The following is a 20,052-nucleotide window of genomic DNA, read 5'->3' on the forward strand; positions in this document are numbered from 1 at the left end:
GCTTTCTGCTCAGAAATAATAATCATTGTCCAGACTTTCAAAAACTTTCCCCATTTACATCCACAGCTTCTGCCGCCGTGCACCCACTGATGGATCCACTCACGTCAGGTTCCCACCTGACACGGATCCCGTACCAGGCAGCCGCCCTCCAAAATCCCCTGATTCCTCACCCTCTGCATGATAGCGATGTCCTCCGACAGCAGATATTTGGTAAGTGCTACAGCCTTGATTTCCAGTTCTCCCTTGGGTGAAATAAGCTGCCTAATTTCCCAGTATTTCTTTATAATGGTTGTATCTGTTTATATCATACAAAGCTCCAAACCCCCTCAAACTGCAGGGATGTCTTCTAATATTGATGCTAACCGCTCCTGTTCTGAGATCAAAACTCCTGCTCTACAGCCAATCCCGGCCCTCCGATAGCCGTGGTCCATGACAGACATGAGCACATAAGATTACACCCTGCAATGGACCCCATGGGCTGTCTGTTCTTAGGGCACACAAGTATACTAATATATTTTACATATTAAAGCTTATCGGTCACTAGATCTTACATTACATCCTGCATACATCATTAAATAAATCTCTTAGACCTGATGAGGCTGCTATACTTGTTGTGAAAATCCACGAAGAAATGGTTGCATAATCCTACCTGAAAGTTGAAACTTATTCTCTGCTCACCTATGTGATTGACATCTCTGCAGAGTCTGTCCTCATCTGGAACTGAAAGTCTGCCCACCTTGCCTGATTGACAGCTCCTCAGTTTAGTTTTTTTCCTGCAGTTGCTGAATCTCTACCCACCCACTTTATTGACAACTCCTCAGTTTCCCCCCTCCCTGCTGAAGCTGAGTGTCCCCCCACACCTTCTGATTGTCAGCTCCTCAGTATCCCTCCTCCCTGCTGTACTGAGTGTCCCCCACACCGTTTGATTGACAACTCCTCAGTATCCCTCCTCCCTGCTGAAGCTGAGTGTCCCCCCATACCTTCTGATTGTCAGCTCCTCGGTATCCCTCCTCCCTGCTGTACTGAGTGTCCCCCCACACCGTTTGATTGACAACTCCTCAGTATCCCTCCTCCCTGCTGATGCTGAGTGTTCCCCCACACCATCTGATTGACAGCTCCTCGGTATCCCTTCTCCCTGCTGAAGCTGGATGTCCCCCCACACCGTCTTATTGGCAGCTCCTCAGTATCCCTCCTCCCTGCTGCTGTTAAATCTCCATCCACCTATCCTGATTGAGATTGCTCAGGTTTCCTCTTCCCTGCTGCTAAATATCTGCTCATCTTGCTTGATTTGCAAATCCTCAGTGTCCCTCCTCCCCGATGAAGCGGAATCTCCATCCACCTAGCCTGATTGACAGCTCCACAGTGTCCTTCATACCTGCTGATGCTGAATCTCTGCACACCTAGCCTGATTGACAGTTCCTTAGTATACCTCCTCCCTGCTGCTGCTGAATCTCTGCACACCTAGCCTGATTGACAGCTCCACAGTGTCCCTCCTCCTTGCTGCTGCTAAATCTCTGCACACCTAGCATGGTTGACAGCTCCACAGTGTCCCATTTCCCTGATGAAACTGAATCTCCATCCATCTAGTCTTATTGACAGCTCCACAGTGTCCCTCATACCTGCTGTGGCTGAATCTCTGCCCACCTAGCCTGATTGACAGCTCCTCAGTGTCCCTCCTCCTTGCTACCCCTAAATCTCTGCCCACCTAGACTGATTGACAGTTCCTCAGTGTCCCTCCTCCCTGATGAAACTGAATCTCCATCCATCTAGTCTTGTTGACAGCTCCACAGTGTCCCTCATATCTGCTGTGTCTAAATCTCTGCACACCCAGCCTGATTGACAGTTCCTCAGTGTTCCTCCTCCTTGCTGCTGCTGCTGAGATCTCACACTGTTCAGTTCAAGCTGTAGCTGTCAGTCAGAATAGGTGGGCGGAGACTGAATACGTTAGACTGATGAGCTCTCTCACTCTCTAGCTGGACTGAAAGCTTATTTAAATAATTGGACATTTGAGCCATTCTGATGAGGATTTGTAAATGAAAGGACACCTGCCCAGTCAGGTCTTAGAGATCAATTTCAAGGGGTTGACTACTGGGCAACCCCATCTTAACTGCTAAAATGCCTCAGATACTCAGCTCCCGGACTGACTCTGTTCCAGCGATGTTTTCTCAAGTAGGTTATTGTCCCTTGAGTGCAAATATCCCCATGTGCCAATAACACCAAGAGGAGAAAAATCTTATTACTGACCTTTATATTGTTTTTTTTTTTAACCCCACCAGCCTCTCCTTACAGAGACCTCCCTTCGGCTCTTTCCGCCCCGCTCTCAGCCGCTCACCAGTTACAGGCCATGCACGCTCAGTCTGCAGAGCTTCAGCGCCTGGCCCTGGAGCAGCAGCACTGGCTGCAGGCCCATCACCCTCTGCAGGGAGTACCCCTTCCTGGACAAGAAGACTATTACAGGTGAGTCGTTTGGATCCAGGAGCCTAAAAAAAAAAACACGTTTCCATATTATCACATGGAAATAGGTCTGACAGGTGGGTATTGGGAGTTATCACTGTACTACTTAATAAATGATAAAAGTGATGAATTCCTCATCAAGTTCTGCCTGTTAAAGAGGCTATCCACCTATACTCAGATTTCCAAAAATCAGGTTAATACTAGAAGGGGGTGGTCCAAATATACGTGGACCCCCGGCAGGGCTGGCTCCAGATTTCTATAGAGTCCCATTGAGCCCCTCTTCACATTTGCATTACTTCTGTCCGCCCCTTCCATGAGCCATGACCAGGGCCGGACTGGCCATCTGGCAATTCTGGCAAATGCCAGATGGGCTGGTCCGGTCGTGGGCTGCATTGTTTGCTATACTGTGAACAGTATCAGCGTCATCAGGGTGCAGTTGAAATGGAGCAACAAGGGGAGGAACAACATGGGTCTATGTGCTTTCAAATGCCAGGGCTGAATTTGACTCCAAGTCCTCCCCTGGTGTCGACAGTCATCAGAAGGAACACTCTTCCAACATTTCAAACCTCTTAAATGCCGTGGGCATGAATTACCGTGGAGCTTAAGAGGTTAAACTGCTATGATCGGAGCTAGCGCCCACCGGCACCCACATGGTTTGGAGGGTGTTCACCTCCTGAGCCCTCTTTACTCATACACTGTGCCCCTACATGTGTGGTGAATGTCGCCAATGGACATTTGGACAGATGTCATGGGCACTTGTCAGGGATGGGCCGGTGCAGGTCAGAGTCACAATTTACCCTCCTCCAACGCCAGCTTCCCCAGTATAAAGAATGTATATTCAGACCACCATGGGCCAGCCAGTGGGCATTGATATCTGCCCAGGTCTGTTTGGTGGTGATGCCGGTACTTGCCCTTTCTTTTTTTTCATGGTAATCAGCCTATCTCCGATAATGAAGATTTTTTTAGCTGAATTATTACTGACAGTAACGACAGAGAAGGAAAATCCGCCGCCATCAGATCATTCCTTCCGTCTGCCTTATTAATCAGATTTTTCCAAAAAGTAGGTGCAGAAACTAAAAAAAAAAAAAAAAAAATTGTTTTTAAAGCTTGTACCATGCTTTTTACAGTCACTTGAAGAAAGAAACTGATAAAACGTTGTAATGAAGTTATGACGTCAGAGGTCATCTCGCTCATCGCAAGCTTCTGATTGGACGAGACAGGATGACATCACAGCTCCAGACATGTGACTCTGCTGCCCGAAAAGGGAGTAATATTTATCGCGACCAAAAAGAAAAAGAAAAAAAAAAATCCCAAAAGATGGTAGCAAGAGAGACATGCTTCCATAAAGTTTTGGAGACTGTATGAAAGATACTCCTGGATACCGAATCTGTGCCAAGAGACATACTGTATCCGTGACATCTCGTGAGAGTGAGACAACATGTGGAAAACAATGCCCCCGATTCTCCTCAGAGAGCGATTCTCCTCAGAGAGCGATCCTCCTGGGAATATAGATCCCCATGACAGTGAGACAGCCACTGACGCACCACACCTTGAGCATATTGAGATCCTTATGTAGAAAGAAACGTCCTGTAACACCGGAGACATCCTGTGACAGTCCGTGACCCTCTCGCGGGAAGTACACTGTGAGCACTTCTGTAGAGACAGCCCCACGACTGACGGCAGCACTTGTGACAGAGGCCAATGCCTTCTGCAAAAGAGACACTTCCTATGTGAAAAGAGACGTCATAGGATAGTATCAGCGAGATTCCTTTTACGTGACAGACACACATAGAGATTTCCTTCCCCGCAGAGAGACATCCTGCAATAGTGAGACCACGTAGTTATACACAGAGACCGCTTGCTCCATAATCCTGACATCTAATGGACATGATTTTTTTTTTGTATGTAATGTGTCACTAATTGTTCGTCTGGATGTGACTGAGCTCGGCTCTCCCCCGCACGCGTCCGTCTGTCTGTCTGATATTATAATTGAGTTGTCGCGCTGAGGCACAGGTACACAGATGGCGGGAAAGGTCACCTGACCGATGGGAAACGCAATTACAACACGACAGCGGCCATTTTATCACAAAAGCTGGTGCCGTTCCTATGTCTCGGTCCTGTTTTAACTCTATGACTTCCATACCAAAATATATATATATTTTTTTATATCTTCACTTTGTAGCAAAAACGCCCCCTAATATTGTTACTTGTGAGACACTTTGTACCTAAAATGGCTGCCATCCTTAAATGAATGCAACATATGACAAAATGGCTGCCTTAAAGGGGTATTCCCATCTCCAAGATTCTATCTCAATATGTAGTAGGTGTAATAGAAATAATATTAGCAAATACCTACAATTAGAAATGTGGTATAGTTTTCCAGATTCGCTATGCCTCTTACCCCATGTGCAGCGCATTGTAGCCGCTTAGGTATCCATGGTTACGACCACTTATATAGTGACAGTTAATTGCTAGTGGTCATAACCATGAATTCCTAAGCTACTGAAATGCCCTGCATATACTACATTTTTAATTGGAGGTATTTGCTAATATTCTTATTATTACATCGACTACAGATTGGGAAAGGAGTTGCTATTGCTATCTGAATTAACAAAATGGCTGCTACACACAGCGGGCCTCATTTATCCAATGTAACCAATTACTGCGCAGCTTTAATTTTAAAACAGCTGTTTTCAAAATGAAAGCTGAGCCCTTATTGGTTGCTATCAACTTCGAAGACAGTCTTTATTTTAGAAAGTTTGATAATTACAGCCCGCTGTGTGTACTTGTTGAGGACAGTTTACAAAATGGCTGCTGGACACAGCTGGCCTCATTTATCAAAACTGTGTAAAGGAAAGACTGTCTTTGCTACCGAAGGCAACCAATCAGGGCTTAGGTTTCATTTCTAAACTAGCTGTGGTTAATTGAAAGCTGCACTGTGATTGGTTGCTATGGGCCTCAACCAGTTTTGATAAATGAAGCCTACTGTGTCTGGTCGCCATTTTGTAAACTGTTCCCAACAACAACCATTTTACAATTACATTTTACATTTATGAATATCGATCATTTTAGGTAGATCTATTTCACAAGGGCATGTCAACAGACCCAGTGGTTCTCAAAGAGACCAATCAGAGCTTAAAAAATGGAAGTTTAGTCCTGACTGGTTGCTATGGGCAACAAGGTCAGACTTTCTATCAGGTAGTTCAGATCAACGTATATATTTTAGACCACGAATGGGTAACCATTAACTCTTTATGGTCAGCTTCCCTATGATGTCATTTGTCCCCGCTAATCATTGGGACGATGACATCATTATGGAACAATTAGTTGATTGGTCAGTTGAACTAAAACGTTACCCGTGTACCTGGTTGGCCCGGAGTCTGTATATACCCGTGTATGGATGTACATATATATAGGTGTGCGTGACTCTAGTTGACCTTGTATATACCCGTATGTGAGCGAGGATGGCCCCTTCTTGTCACTTTGTATATATATTAGCGCAAGTCTATAAGAGAGTAATGTATACCTGTATATAATGAGAACGACATTTTTAGGGTAAAGTGAGTGTGTACGTATATATTTTTATGTATATACCGGGTATGGCTGACGTTTTTCTTGGTTGTATATACATATATTTGAACCCCGCGTATAGATTATATCTGTGGATTTGCCTTCTGCAGTTCATGACCGCTGTATTTTTCCCTTCCAATATTATCTATCTATAGATGTTCTATAGAAGTAAATATTTCATTTTTTTCCCCTGAGAAAAACCAAATCTGTTGCCTGACCCCCACAAGTAAGTCTTAGCCCTCGCAGTGTATCCATAGCAACCAGTCTGTCTCAGATCCACATCTCTGTGCCTTATTAATCAGATTATTCCAAAAATGAAGAGTGTTTTTACCAAAATCTGATTAGCAGGGCAGAAGGAGAGAGGGGCAAATGTGGTATTAGCCATCCTGCCCCTTCTATTAACTGAGGTCAGAGACACATTTTCTCAATATTATTTGATAAAAACTGTATAAAAGGATGGATGTGTACCCATAGCAACCGGTCTGTCTCAGATGCCCAATTATTTTTGTATCGTTAATCAAATTATTCTTAAAATTAGTTGTATTTTGAATGAAATCTGATTAATAGGGCAGAACGAGACAATCTAAGAAAGAACGGCTGGACGTGTATCCATAGCAACCAGTCTACCTCAGATCAGTATCTCGTTCTGTGTTATTCATCAGATTATTCTAAGCCTGCCCATTCTCAGGCTTTCAGGTTAGAAATAATTCTTCTTAATATCTGAGTAATGTAAAATTCCTGTTCTACCGATCGTTTTCTCCTGTAAACAGCTGCTGTGTTCTCTACGAGAGAGGAGCTTTCAGCCATCTCTGGTGGCGTATCGCATAGAGAACAAAAGGATCCGCAGTCCGGAATTGGTCGTGACAGATTATTGTCTCCCCCCGACATAATTTATCATGGGGAGAGTCAGGAGGTCTCCATTTACATTAGACTGTTGGCGGTATCTTCCGGTTCAGCCTGAATCTAATGTGTATGGGGCCCTTAAGAAGGAACGTTTCAGAGGCTGGAAGTATATATATAGGGATTTCTGCGTTACTAATCAGATTTTTTTTTAAGAGCAGTATTCTTATCAATATCTGATTAATAGTGTATTCATCTATAACTACTTAGCGTGAACCTCAAAGCTGATTTGACGTTGTCCTTTTGACTCCAAACCTTTCCTTCTCCGACCCAGCATTAACAATCAGATTTTTTAAAATAATTAATAATCTTCTTACCAATATCTGATTAGCAGTGTACGTATCTATAGATACTTAGCGTGAACCTCAATGCTGGTTTGACGTTGTCTGACAGCAAAGAAGAGGAAAAATATCTTGGTACCTTTTAACTCCAAACTTTTCCTTCTTTGACCTTGCATTAGTAATCAGATTTTTTTTTTAAATTTATTCGTAAGAAAATTGCCAACCACGTGTAGCAACACTCTAGTTCTGAGAATGAATGGGCCTTGGTGCTCGCATAGGATACCCGCTGCTCTGGCCCTTCCATCGCTGGAAACCTCTGAAGTTGATGGATTTATATCTCCAGTTTTGAGATCTGAGATACTCAGTGACAAAAGCAAACCCTCGTGAAAGGGGGTTGGGGCTTTACTGAACGTGACATGACATATTTATATCGCACTTTTAGCATAATTTATGTTTTTCGTAAATGACACAATATTTTGGTAATTTTTTTCAAAGTATTTATTATTTTTTAAGCCTTGGACAAAGAGGTGGGGTTTATTCCATACGTATTTAGAAGAGGTTACTACATAGTGGACCAAAAAAGTGACTACTTGCTGAACTCCCTTTCCCCTACATATGAGGGAAGGGAAATCAACAAATATGGTCTTGGTTGAGGACCCCCTCTTCTCATTTCCAGGTACATAAATCTTTTCGCCCTTTATAAAGGCCACCTATTGGTGGTAATTAAAGACCCTCTTATGCCTTATTGAATTAATGAGTGATAGGAATAAATATTTTCTATGTCACCACATTGCACAATATCAGCATTTGACATTATTAAATAAATTTTTTTTGTTAGACTTGATGATGCCGGTGGACTTACTTTGGAAATCCATGTTAGAATGGATTACACAATCCTTTGTTGAAAGCTTTGTGCGTAATATTAAAGTTAACATTTTAGGAGTCCAGATCTAACTGGACTAGAAAAAATGCTTACCTTTATTGAAACGGATAATCTGATGGGAATTTTTAAAAGCAAGTACACCAGCCTCACTGGGTCTATGAGATCTGTTTAATAATGTATGGCATTGTTATCGTAATATCTGGTGACAGATCTACTTTGAAGAAGAACCACACCGGAATTTCTATTGCAGAAGGGATTGTCCTTGGGAAGGTCCATTGATCTGGACCTACAGTACAAACATGCTTTAATGCCCCTCCACAGGTCTAGCCCAATATATAAAAATTTCCATACAAATGTCCAGTCCTTTAATGTTTTGGTCCTTTGATGTATTTTCTTTTACTTTAGTGCAAATGTATACGGATGAAAAATGATGGCGAGAGCTTGGACGTATATACGTATGCGATGTTCATCATCTCCACCTATGGATGAGAGGCTTTCCTATATTCAGCTATGAAGTAAAACCTATAAACCTTCTCTACTCCTCATTTTATAAATGACGTATGTAAGTAGAGAGCGTGATCGTAAACCCTGTATTTATATCTGAGAGACGTGTGTGTATTTGTACATATGGGTGTGGCCTCGTATATGTACATATGTTTGTGAGAGCGAGAGAGAGATGGGGGAGAGCGAGAGTCTATGGAATATAACTGTACAAATATATATGGATATTACACTCCTTCATCCACCCAAGCCCCACCCCTTTTGTACTCTCCGCCTCCTCTTGCGCCTTTGCACGATGACTCTGCACGGCCAGCGGTGTAACGCGCGGAGGGGGGGGGTTGGAATAAAGTGAAAAGGCACTTACACTCTATATGTGGTGAGGGTTTTTTTTGTGTGTGAAATTTGTAGAAAAACTAAATAATTATTTTCGATTCTGAAATAATAATTCCAAACCTCCAATATATTAATGCAAAAAAAAAAAATCTGATGGACATCATTCAGAAAGACAGATATAACTAACACAAGGAGAAGTAAGGCTGTGTCTAAGCTAATTAAATAATGACAAATCTCCCGGTCCAGATGACATTCATCCACGGATACTGGGGGAGCTGAGCTCAGTAATTGATAGATCGCTGTATCTCATATCCTTAGACTCTCTTGTAACAGCGGTGGTGCCACAGGATTGGAGGACGCTCGCGTGGTACCGACTATGTAAGAAAGGTAAGAAGGTAGATCCAGTAAGCCTGACATCAGTAGTGTGCAAAGTTTTTGAGGACATCATAAGGGATGACCTGCAGAAATATATTACAGAGAATAATATAATAACTGACAACCAGCACGGATTCATGAAAGATAGGTCGTGTCTTACCACCATGTTGGGTTTCTAAGAGGAAACCTGGATGTTGTTAATGCAGCTGATGTGATTTATCTGGACTTTATTAAGGCATTTCAACCTGTACCACATAACAGCCTTATACTGAAGCTCCACAAGCAAGGACTGGGACTTCTATACGCAGATGGGTAAGGAATTGGATAAATGACAGGAAACAAAGTGTCGTCATAAAAGGTACGTTCTCTAAATGGGAGACAGACAGAAATGGGAATCGCAGGGATCTGTACTGGGAGCAGTGGGGGACCACAAGGAGCAGTGGGAACCACAAGGATCTGTACTAGAAATCACAAGGATCTGTACTGGGAGCAAGGGGAATCACATGTATCTGTACTGGGAGCAATGGGAATCACAATGATCTGTACTGGGAGAAATGGGAATCACAAGTATCTGTACTGGGAGCAATGGGAATTATAAGGATCTGGACTGGGAGCAATGGGGGACCACAAGGATCTGTACGGGGAGCAGTGGGAATTACAAGGATTTGGACTGGGAGCAGTGGGGGACCACAAGGATCTGTACTGGGAGCAGTGGGAATCACAAGGATCTGTACTGAGAGCAGAGGAAGCCACAAGGATCTGGACTGGGAGCAGTGGGAATTCCAAGGATCTGGACTGGGAGCAATGGGGGACCACAAGGATCTGGACTGGGAGCAGTGGGAATTACAAGGATTTGGACTGGGAGCAGTGGGGGACCACAATGATCTGTACTGGGAGCAGTGGGAATCACAAGCATCTGTAATGGGAGCAGAGGGCGACACAAGGATCTGTACTGGGAGCAGTGGGAATCATACAGATCAGTACTGAAGGCAGTGAGGATCACAAGGATCTGTACTGGGAGCAGTGGGAATTACAAGGATCTGGACTGGGAACTGTGGGAGACCACAATGATCTGTACTGGGAGCAGTGGGAATCACAAGGATCTGTACTGGGAGCAGGGGGAGCCACAAGGATCTGTACTAGGAGCAGTGGGAATCATATTGGTCAGTACTGAAAACAGTGAGGATCACAAGGATCTGTACTGGGAGCAATGGGGACCGCAAGGATCTGTACTGGGAGCAGTGGGAATCATATGGATCAGTACTGAAAACAGTGAGGATCACAAGGATCTGTACTGGGAGCAGTGGGGACCGCAAGGATCTGTACTGGGAGCAGTGGGAACTATAATCATATGTACTGGGAGCAGTTGGGACCATACAGATCTATGTGGTGAGCAGTAGGGACCACACAAATCTATACTGGGAGCAGTGTGGACAACAAGGATCAGTACTGAGAGTAGTGGGACTCACAAGGTCTATATTAGGAGCAGTGGAGACCAAAAGAATGAGTACTGGGGTAGGGGGGATCACAAGGATCTATACTGGGAGCAGTGGGGACCACAAGGATCAGTACTGGGAGCAGTAAGAACAGGGCCAGTTCAAGGTATTGTGGACCGTAGGCCAAAGAGTCTCAGTGGGCCCGCCCCTTTAACACATAACATGATTCATGCACAGATAAGAAATATAGGTATAGTACAATGCCAAAGATTTCACTTACTGTACTTCTTTCATTACATAAGTGATATATATTGTAAATTCTACAATAGCTCAGAAATCCTTGCAGCGCACCACATAGCCTTCCATACAGTATTATGGGCACCACATAGCCTTCCATACAGTATTATGGGCACCACATAGTCTTCCATACAGTATTATGGGCACCACATAGCCTTCCATACAGTATTATGGGCACCACATAGCCTTCCATACAGTAGTATGGGCACCACATAGCCTTCCATACAGTATTATGGGCCCCACATAGCCTTCCATGCAGTATTATGAGCACCACATAGTCTTCCATACAGTATTATGGGCACCACATAGCCTTCCATACAGTATTATGGGCACCACATAGCCTTCCATACAGTATTATGGGCACCACATAGTCTTCCATACAGTATTATGGGCACCACATAGCCTTCCATACAGTATTATGGGCACCACATAGCCTTCCATACAGTATTATGGGCACCACATAGAATTCCATACAGTATTATGGGCACCACATAGCCTTCCATACAGTATTATGGGCACCACATAGTCCTCTATACACTATTGTGGGCCCCATATATTGCTCCATACACTATTATGGGCCGCATCTACAGTATTGCTCAATATGCTATAATGAACCCCATATAATGCTCAATACAGTATAATGACCCCATATATTGATCCCTACAGAATAAAGGCCCCATATAGTGCTCCATACATAAAAGAAAAAAAATCAAATACTCACCTCTCCTCATTCTTCGCAGGTCCAGTCTCCCAGTGTCTTCTGACACTCTGCACTGCTCGCCAGAGGGCACACGGTGGTGACATCATCGTGCCCTATGCATGATGATGATGTCACAGCAAGTCTGAAGATACTGGAGCTACTTGTATTTGTGAAGGGCCGGTGCCAGGGCTGGCCCACGCTCACCTGACTCACGGGCCTCATAGTGTGCCACATAGTGACTGCAGACTTTTCATTTTAGACCGGATAGTATAGTCCTCTATACAGTATTATGGGCACCACGTAGTTTTCCATACAGTATTATGGGCACCACGTAGTCTTCCATACAGTATTATGGACACCACATAGTCCTCCATACAGTATTATGGGCACCATATAGTCCTCCATACAGTATTATGGGCACCGCATAGTCCTGAATACAGTATTATGGGCACCACATAGTCTTCCATACAGTATTATGTACACCACATAGTACTCCATACAGTATTATGGACACCACATAGTCCTCCATACAGTATTATGTACACCACTTAGTCCTCAATGCAGTATTTTGGGCACCACATAGTCCTCTATACAGTATCATGGACACCACAAAATCCTCCATACAGTGTAATGGGCACCACAGAGTCCTCCAATCAGTAGTATGGGCCCCATATATTGCTCCATACAGTATGAGCCCCATATAATGCTCCATACAGAATAATCGGCCCCATATAATGCTCCTTACAGTTTATTGGGCCCCATATATTGCACCATATAGTTTTAATGACCCCATATAATGCTACATACAGTATAATGGGATTCATATAATGCTCCATATAGTATAATGGCCCTAAATAATGCTTCAAATACTATATAATGGCCCCATATATTGCTTCATACAGCATATAATGGCCCCATATAATGTCCTATACAATATATAATGGCCCCATATGTTTTATACAGTATAATGGCCCCATAAAGTGTTCCATACATAAATAAATAATCAAATACTCACCTCTCCTTGTTCCCCGCAGCTCCAGTCTCCTCTGTGTATTCTGGCACTCTGCACTGCTCGGCAGAGGGTGCGCTGTAGCGATGTAATCGCGCCCTCTACCCTGAGACGCCACAGAGAGTCAGAAGACACTGAAGATGCCGAAGATGCGGGAATGCAGCACTGGCACCGGGTTCCCCCGATTCATGGGCCCCATAGCATGCTGGTGTCCCCAATGGCAAGTGGGACACCCTGTTTGTCCAGTGCCCTGGAACTTACCCGAGTGCGCTGGGTGGTGAAGCCAGACCTGAGTAAGGACCACAATGATCAGTACTTGGAGCAGTGCGGACCAAAAGGATTCGTACTGGGAGTAGTGGGGACCATAAGGATCTGTACTGGGAGTAGTGGGGACCAAAAGGTTCAGCACTGATAACCACGTGGATGGGATTGGTGGTAAAGTCTTTGCTAATAACACAAAACAAGGTAGGATAACAAACACTGAGCATGACCGTATCATATTACACAACAATCTGGATAAGTTGTCTGCATGGGTGAAAACGCATCAAGTGTAATAATGATAAATGTAGAATAAACAACTATCATGTAATCCACTATGGGTATATAGTCCTAGTGAATATTCACCAGAAGAGATCTACAGCAACAAAAAGAGTGAATGAACACTGCAATATTTAATAAATACTTTTTTATTGACACCAAAATGTAAAAACAACTGGATATTATTAGGAATATAAAATTACCTATAAAGGGGAATGTGATCCACACATGAAAGTCACGAGGAAAAGAAAAATGGGTCCAGTAATAATATGGAGTAAATCACAAACATCAAGATGAGTAAGGAATACCTGGGTGACCCTTGTGCATAAATAATAGATGTTACATAATAATAGAATACATCCGCATGGATTATATATAAGGACACCACACAGGATTTCTAAACACACATGAATAAATAAATAAAGATAATTTACCATATATATATCTATCTATATCTATCTATCTATCTATCTATCTATCTAAATAACCAGTAGCTCCAACGCGTACGTTTTGCCAGATGGCTTTCTCAAGCAATATCGGATGATGTGACTGTGCTGGTTAAATGACAGGAAAACGACTGGCACATCCAAACAAGTGTGAATAGGTGCCTACCGGGAGCAGCTACCTCCATACACAATATACAAAAAAAGGTTTCACTCTACCGTGCCAAAGCATGTCTAATATGGAATACATGAAATATGAATAGCAAAATGGCTTTTGAACATCAACCATCGTCAAGGTGGCCTCATTAATCTGATGGGTCCCTGACCTCCCTGTCCAAATGTGAACACTTACCAAAGGCTAATGTCTGTATGCATGGGTGAATGTGGACACCTCTCTAACTAAAGCCTACATATGGGTTGGTTGGAACCACATTTGGACAGGGAGGTCAGGGACCCATCAGATTAATGAGGCCACCTTGACAGTGCTGATGATATGGCGGATGATGTGACGTGCTGGTGATATGGCGGGTGACATATTGAGGACGTGGTGGTGCTGGTGACATGGCGGTGCTGGTGACTTGGTGGTACTAGTGATATGGCGGGTGACATGCTGGTGACGTGGCGGTGCTGGTGACATGCTGGTGACGTGGCGGTGCTGGTGACATGCTGGTGATATGGCGGGTGACATGCTGATGACATAGAGGTGCTGGTGACATGGCGATGCTGGTGACGTGGTGGTACTAGTGATATAGCAGGTGACATGCTGGTGACGTGGCGGTGCTGGTGACATGCTGGTGATATGCTGGTGACGTGGCGGTGCTAGTGACATGCTGGTGACGTGGCGGTGCTGGTGACATGCTGGTAATGTGGCAGTGCTGGTGACAAGCTGGTGATATGGCGGGTGACATGGCGGTGCTGGTGACGTGGCGGTGCTGGTGACATGGCGGTGCTGGTGACGTGGCGGTGCTGGTGACATGGCGGTGCTGGTGACATGGCGGTGCTGGTGACGTGGCGATGATGGTGATATGCTGGTGACGTGGCAGTGCTGGTGACATGCTGGTGACGTGGCGGTGCTGGTGACATGCTGGTGATATGGCGGGTGACATGCTGATGACATGGCGGTGCTAGTGACGTGGCGGTGCTGGTGACGTGGCGTTGCTGGTGACATGCTGGTGACGGGGCAGTGCTGGTGACATGCTGGTGATATGGCGGGTGACATGGCGGTGCTGGTGAAATGCTGGTGACGTGGCGGTGCTGGTGACATGGCAGTGCTGGTGACGTGGCGGTGCTGGTGACATGCTGGTGACGTGGCAGTGCTGGTGACATGCTGATGACGTGGCGGTGCTGGTGACATGCTGGTGACGTGGCGGTGCTGGTGACATGCTGGTGACATGGTGGTGCTGGTGACGTGGCGGTGCTGGTGACATGCTGGTGACGTGGTGGTGCTGGTGACGTGGCGGTGCTGGTGACATGCTGGTGACATGGTGATGCTGGTGACGTGGCGGTGCTGGTGACGTGGCGGTGCTGGTGACATGCTGGTGACGTGTTGGTGCTGGTGACATGGCGGTGCTGGTGACTTGGTGGTACTAGTGACATGGCGAGTGACATGCTGGTGACGTGGCGGTGCTGGTGACATGCTGGTGACGTGGCGGTGCTGGTGACGTGGCGGTGCAGGTGACATGCTGGTGACATGGTGGTGCTGGTGACGTGGCGGTGCTGGTGACGTAGCGGTGCTGGTGACATGCTGGTGACATGGTTGTGCTGGTGACGTGGCAGTGCTGGTGACGTGGAGGTGCTGGTGACGTAGCGGTGCTGGTGACATGCTGGTGACATGGTGGTGCTGGTGACGTGGCGGTGCTGGTGACGTAGCGGTGCTGGTGACATGCTGGTGACATGGTGGTGCTGGTGACGTGGCGGTGCTGGTGACGTAGCGGTGCTGTTGACATGCTGGTGACATGGTGGTGCTGGTGACGTGGCAGTGCTGGTGACGTGGCGGTGCTGGTGACGTAGCGGTGCTGGTGACATGCTGGTGACATGGTGGTGCTGGTGACGTGGCGGTGCTGGTGACGTAGCGGTGCTGTTGACATGCTGGTGACATGGTGGTGCTGGTGACGTGGCGGTGCTGGTGATGTGGCGGTGCTGGTGACATGCTGGTGCTGGTGACGTGGCGGTGCGGGTGACGTGGCAGTGCTGGTGACGTGCTGGTGATATGGCGGGTGACATGCTGGTGACGTGGCGGTGCTGGTGACATGGCGGTGCTGGTGACGTGCTGGTGATATGGCGGGTGACATGGTGGTGCTGGTGACATGCTGGTGACCTGGCGGTGCTGGTGACGTGGCGGTGCTGGTGACATGCTGGTGACATGGTGGTGCTGGTGACGTGGCGGTGCTGGTGACGTAGCGGTGCTGGTGACATGCTGGTGACATGGTGGTGCTGGTGACGTGGCGGTGCTGGTGACGTAGCGGTGCTGGTGACATGCTGGTGACATGGTGGTGCTGGTGATGTGGCGTGCTGGTGACGTGGCGGTGCTGGTGACATGCTGGTGCTGGTGACGTGGCGGTGCTGGTGACGTGGCGGTGCTGGTGACATGCTGGTGACATGGTGGTGCTGGTGACGTGGCAGTGCTGGTGACATGCTGGTGACATGGTGGTACTGGTGACGTGGCGGTGCTGGTGACGTAGCGGTGCTGGTGACATGCTGGTGACATAGTGGTGCTGGTGACGTGGCGGTGCTGGTGACGTGGCGGTGCTGGTGACATGCTGGTGAGATGGCGGTGCTGGTAACATGCTGGTGACATGGTGGTGCTGGTGATGTGGCGGTGCTGGTGACGTGGCGGTGCTGGTGACATGCTGGTGCTGGTGACGTGGCGGTGCGGGTGACGTGGCAGTGCTGGTGATATGGCGGTTGACATGCTGGTGACGTGGCGGTGCTGGTGACATGCTGGTGACGTGGCGGTGCTGGTGACATGCTGGTGACATGCTGGTGACATGGTGGTGCTGGTGACGTGGTGGTGCTGGTGACATGCTGGTGACGTGGCGGTGCTGGTGACGTGGCGGGTGACGTAGCGGTGCTGGTGACATGGTGGTGCTGGTGACGTGGCGATGCTGGTGACATGCTGGTGACATGGTGGTGCTGGTGACGTAGCGGTGCTGGTGACATGCTGGTGACATGCTGGTGACGTGGCGGTGCTGGTGACATGCTGGTGACATGGTGGTGCTGGTGACATGCTGGTGACATGCTGGTGACGTAGCGGTGCTGGTGACATGCTGGTGACATGGTGGTGCTGGTGACGTGGCGGGTGACGTAGCGGTGCTGGTGACATGGTGGTGCTGGTGACGTGGTGGTGCTGGTGACATGCTGGTGACGTGGCGGTGCTGGTGACATGCTGGTTACTTGGTGGTGCTGGTCACATGCTGGTGACGTAGCGGTGCTGGTGACATGCTGGTGACATGGTGGTGCTGGTGACGTGGCGGGTGACGTAGCGGTGCTGGTGACATGGTGGTGCTGGTGACGTAGCGGTGCTGGTGACATGCTGGTGACATGGTGGTGCTGGTGACGTGGCGGGTGACGTAGCGGTACTGGTGAAATGGTGGTGCTGGTGACGTGGTGGTGCTGGTGACATGCTGGTGACGTGGCGGTGCTGGTGACATGCTGGTGACATGGTGGTGCTGGTGACATGCTGGTGACATGCTGGTGACGTAGCGGTGCTGGTGACATGCTGGTGACATGGTGGTGCTGGTGACGTGGCGGGTGACGTAGCGGTGCTGGTGACATGGTGGTGCTGGTGACGTAGCGGTGCTGGTGACATGCTGGTGACATGGTGGTGCTGGTGACGCGGCGGGTGACGTAGCGGTGCTGGTGACATGGTGGTGCTGGTGACGTGGTGGTGCTGGTGACATGCTGGTGACATGCTGGTGACGTGGCGGTGCTGGTGACATGCTGGTGACATGGTGGTGCTGGTGACATGCTGGTGACATGCTGGTGACGTAGCGGTGCTGGTCTCACAAAATATACCGTGTGCACTACTGGAAAGGATGGTGCTAAGGTTAGGTTCCCACACCTTCATAAACTGTAAAAAAGAACCTAGCACTCAACTGATGCTTTAGTGCAGCTTTTATTGTAGTGGTACACAAAACGTTTCGGTCCAGTCTACGGACCTTCGTCAGTAACGTACTACAGAATAGTAAGAGAGACCGATGGGTCATAAGGTATTAAGAGGCAGCGTCTTGTACTTGAGCCCGATAGGAGCGGTACCGCTGAGAAGACTGGTAAGGATGAGGGCGCTGACAGACGCGGTGTCTACGTTTTGTGTTTTTGTGTACCACTACAATAAAAGCTGCACTAAAGCATCAGTTGAGTGCTAGGTTCTTTTTTACAGTAGTGGTGCTGGTGACATGCTGGTGACGTGGCGGTGCTGGTGACGTGGCGGGTGACGTAGCGGTGCTGGTGACATGGTGGTGCTGGTGACGTGGTGGTGCTGGTGACATGCTGGTGACGTGGCGGTGCTGGTGACGTGGCGGGTGACGTAGCGGTGCTGGTGACATGGTGGTGCTGGTGACGTGGCGATGCTGGTGACATGCTGGTGACATGGTGGTGCTGGTGACATGCTGGTGATGTGGCGGTGCTGGTGACATGCTGGTGATGTGGCGGTGCTGGTGATGTGGCGGTGCTGGTGACATGCTGGTGATGTAGCGGTGCTGGTGACATGCTGGTGATGTGGCGGTGCTGGTGACATGCTGGTGACGTGGCGTGGCTGGTGATGTGGCGGTGCTGGTGACATGCTGGTGATGTGGCGGTGCTGGTGATGTGGCGGTGCTGGTGACATGCTGGTGATGTAGCGGTGCTGGTGACATGCTGGTGATGTGGCGGTGCTGGTGACATGCTGGTGACGTGGCGTGGCTGGTGACGTGGCGGTGCTGGTGACGTGGCGTGGCTGGTGATGTGGCGGTGCTGGTGACGTGGCGTGGCTGGTGACGTGGTGGTGACATGCTGGTGATATTGATCTGCCGGGACTTGTCCTATTCTTACAGCGCAGGTTGGTGACGTCTGACCCCATATTTATTGTCTGTACCGGAGAGACTTTGTCGTTTTTCCCCAATCTGCTGCAACTACAACTCTCATCCTGCCCCGACTGTCAGTTGTACCAGTCTTGTTTATGCACCAGCACAGACTGTGAGTAGAATGGGAGCACTAGTGCAGGCATGCTGGGAGTCGTAGTGCCTCAGCCGCAGGGAGAGGAGCCGCGCTCTGTCTGCACTGACGGCCTCTGTGACTGCACTGCACACACAGCAGCCGCCCCGGGAGAACGAGTCTCACGAGGACAGGCCCCGCCCTTCTGCCTCAGGAATCCGCACACTCGTCTCCTAGCAACAGAACCTGGAAGACACGCCTCCTTTCTCTGCTGGCAGAAGGGAACACCCACAACTCTGCTCAACCAATGAGCGCTCAGGAATCTGCATATTTCTCCGGGAGTATCCTGCTGCAGCTATACAGATAAGATATGACATGTAAGGCTCTGTCCCGGGAATATGGCGGCCGGGCTCAGTGAAGACTAATGTGGCGTCACATGTACAGTCATGTGCGGGTGCGGAGTCGCCATGACTTGTTTAGATTGTGTGGAGAACTGGGCCCCGACCAGCTGATCTTTCTGCAGGTTTTATAGCTCTTTTGCTATTTGTCTAGAAGGTTCCTGGAAACAGGAGCCGCCCTCTGGTGGTGAAAAGCAGAACGGGCGATGTCACTGGGCGCTGAGTGACGCTCTCCATGTAATTCTACTGCCGGGCGGCAGATGGCGCTCTCATCCTATGTGCGCTCTCAGTAGTGATGCTATTCGGAATCAGGGCTCACACTGCTCCATGTAGTCCCACCTCCTGTTAGCAGAGGGGGGTTTCCATCGGTCAGACTCAGTTATGACATTATGAAACTGTAGTTCTACCTTTCGCCGCCAGAGGACGATGTATAGCTTTGTCTCGCTTTATTCCGACACTATCCTGAGTAGTTGTCCGTCCCGCCAGCAGAGGGCGCTGTCACGCTACGGCTCTCTTAGTTCTGACACTATCCTGAGTAGTTCTCCCTCCCGCCAGCAGAGGGCGCTGTCACGCTACGGCTCTCTTAGTTCTGACACTATCCTGAGTAGTTCTCCCTCCCGCCAGCAGAGGGCGCTGTCACGCTACGGCTCTCTTAGTTCTGACACTATCCTGAGTAGTTGTCCCTCCCGCCAGCAGAGGGCGCTGTCACGCTACGGTTCTCATAGTTCTGACAAATCCTGAGTAGTTGTCCCTCCCGCCAGCAGAGGGCGCTGTCACGCTACGGCTCTCTTAGTTCTGACACTAT

At 48.0% G+C, this 20,052-nt stretch overlaps 1 protein-coding gene and 1 non-coding gene across 9 annotated transcripts in view; both read left to right on the forward strand.

Moving 5' to 3' along the window:
* Positions 1-8,959, forward strand: part of ATN1 (atrophin 1) — a 33,425-nt gene extending 24,466 nt beyond the window's left edge. For all 8 annotated transcript variants that reach the window (XM_069754161.1, XM_069754162.1, XM_069754164.1 and 5 more), the window contains 3 exons: positions 67-210; positions 2,277-2,457; positions 3,582-8,959. In XM_069754161.1, the coding sequence (XP_069610262.1) occupies positions 67-210; positions 2,277-2,457; positions 3,582-3,615 (359 nt within the window). In that variant the 3' untranslated portion in view covers positions 3,616-8,959. The remainder of the gene's footprint in view (positions 1-66; positions 211-2,276; positions 2,458-3,581) is intronic.
* Positions 8,960-19,370: 10,411 nt separating this feature from the next.
* LOC138668308 (U7 small nuclear RNA) lies at positions 19,371-19,426 on the forward strand. Its single transcript, XR_011319134.1, has one exon. It is a non-coding gene; the product is annotated as a U7 small nuclear RNA (small nuclear RNA).
* The last annotated feature ends 626 nt before the right edge of the window (positions 19,427-20,052 follow it).

Source organism: Ranitomeya imitator, chromosome 2 (genome assembly GCF_032444005.1).
Source record: "Ranitomeya imitator isolate aRanImi1 chromosome 2, aRanImi1.pri, whole genome shotgun sequence".
NCBI lineage: Eukaryota > Metazoa > Chordata > Amphibia > Anura > Dendrobatidae > Ranitomeya > Ranitomeya imitator.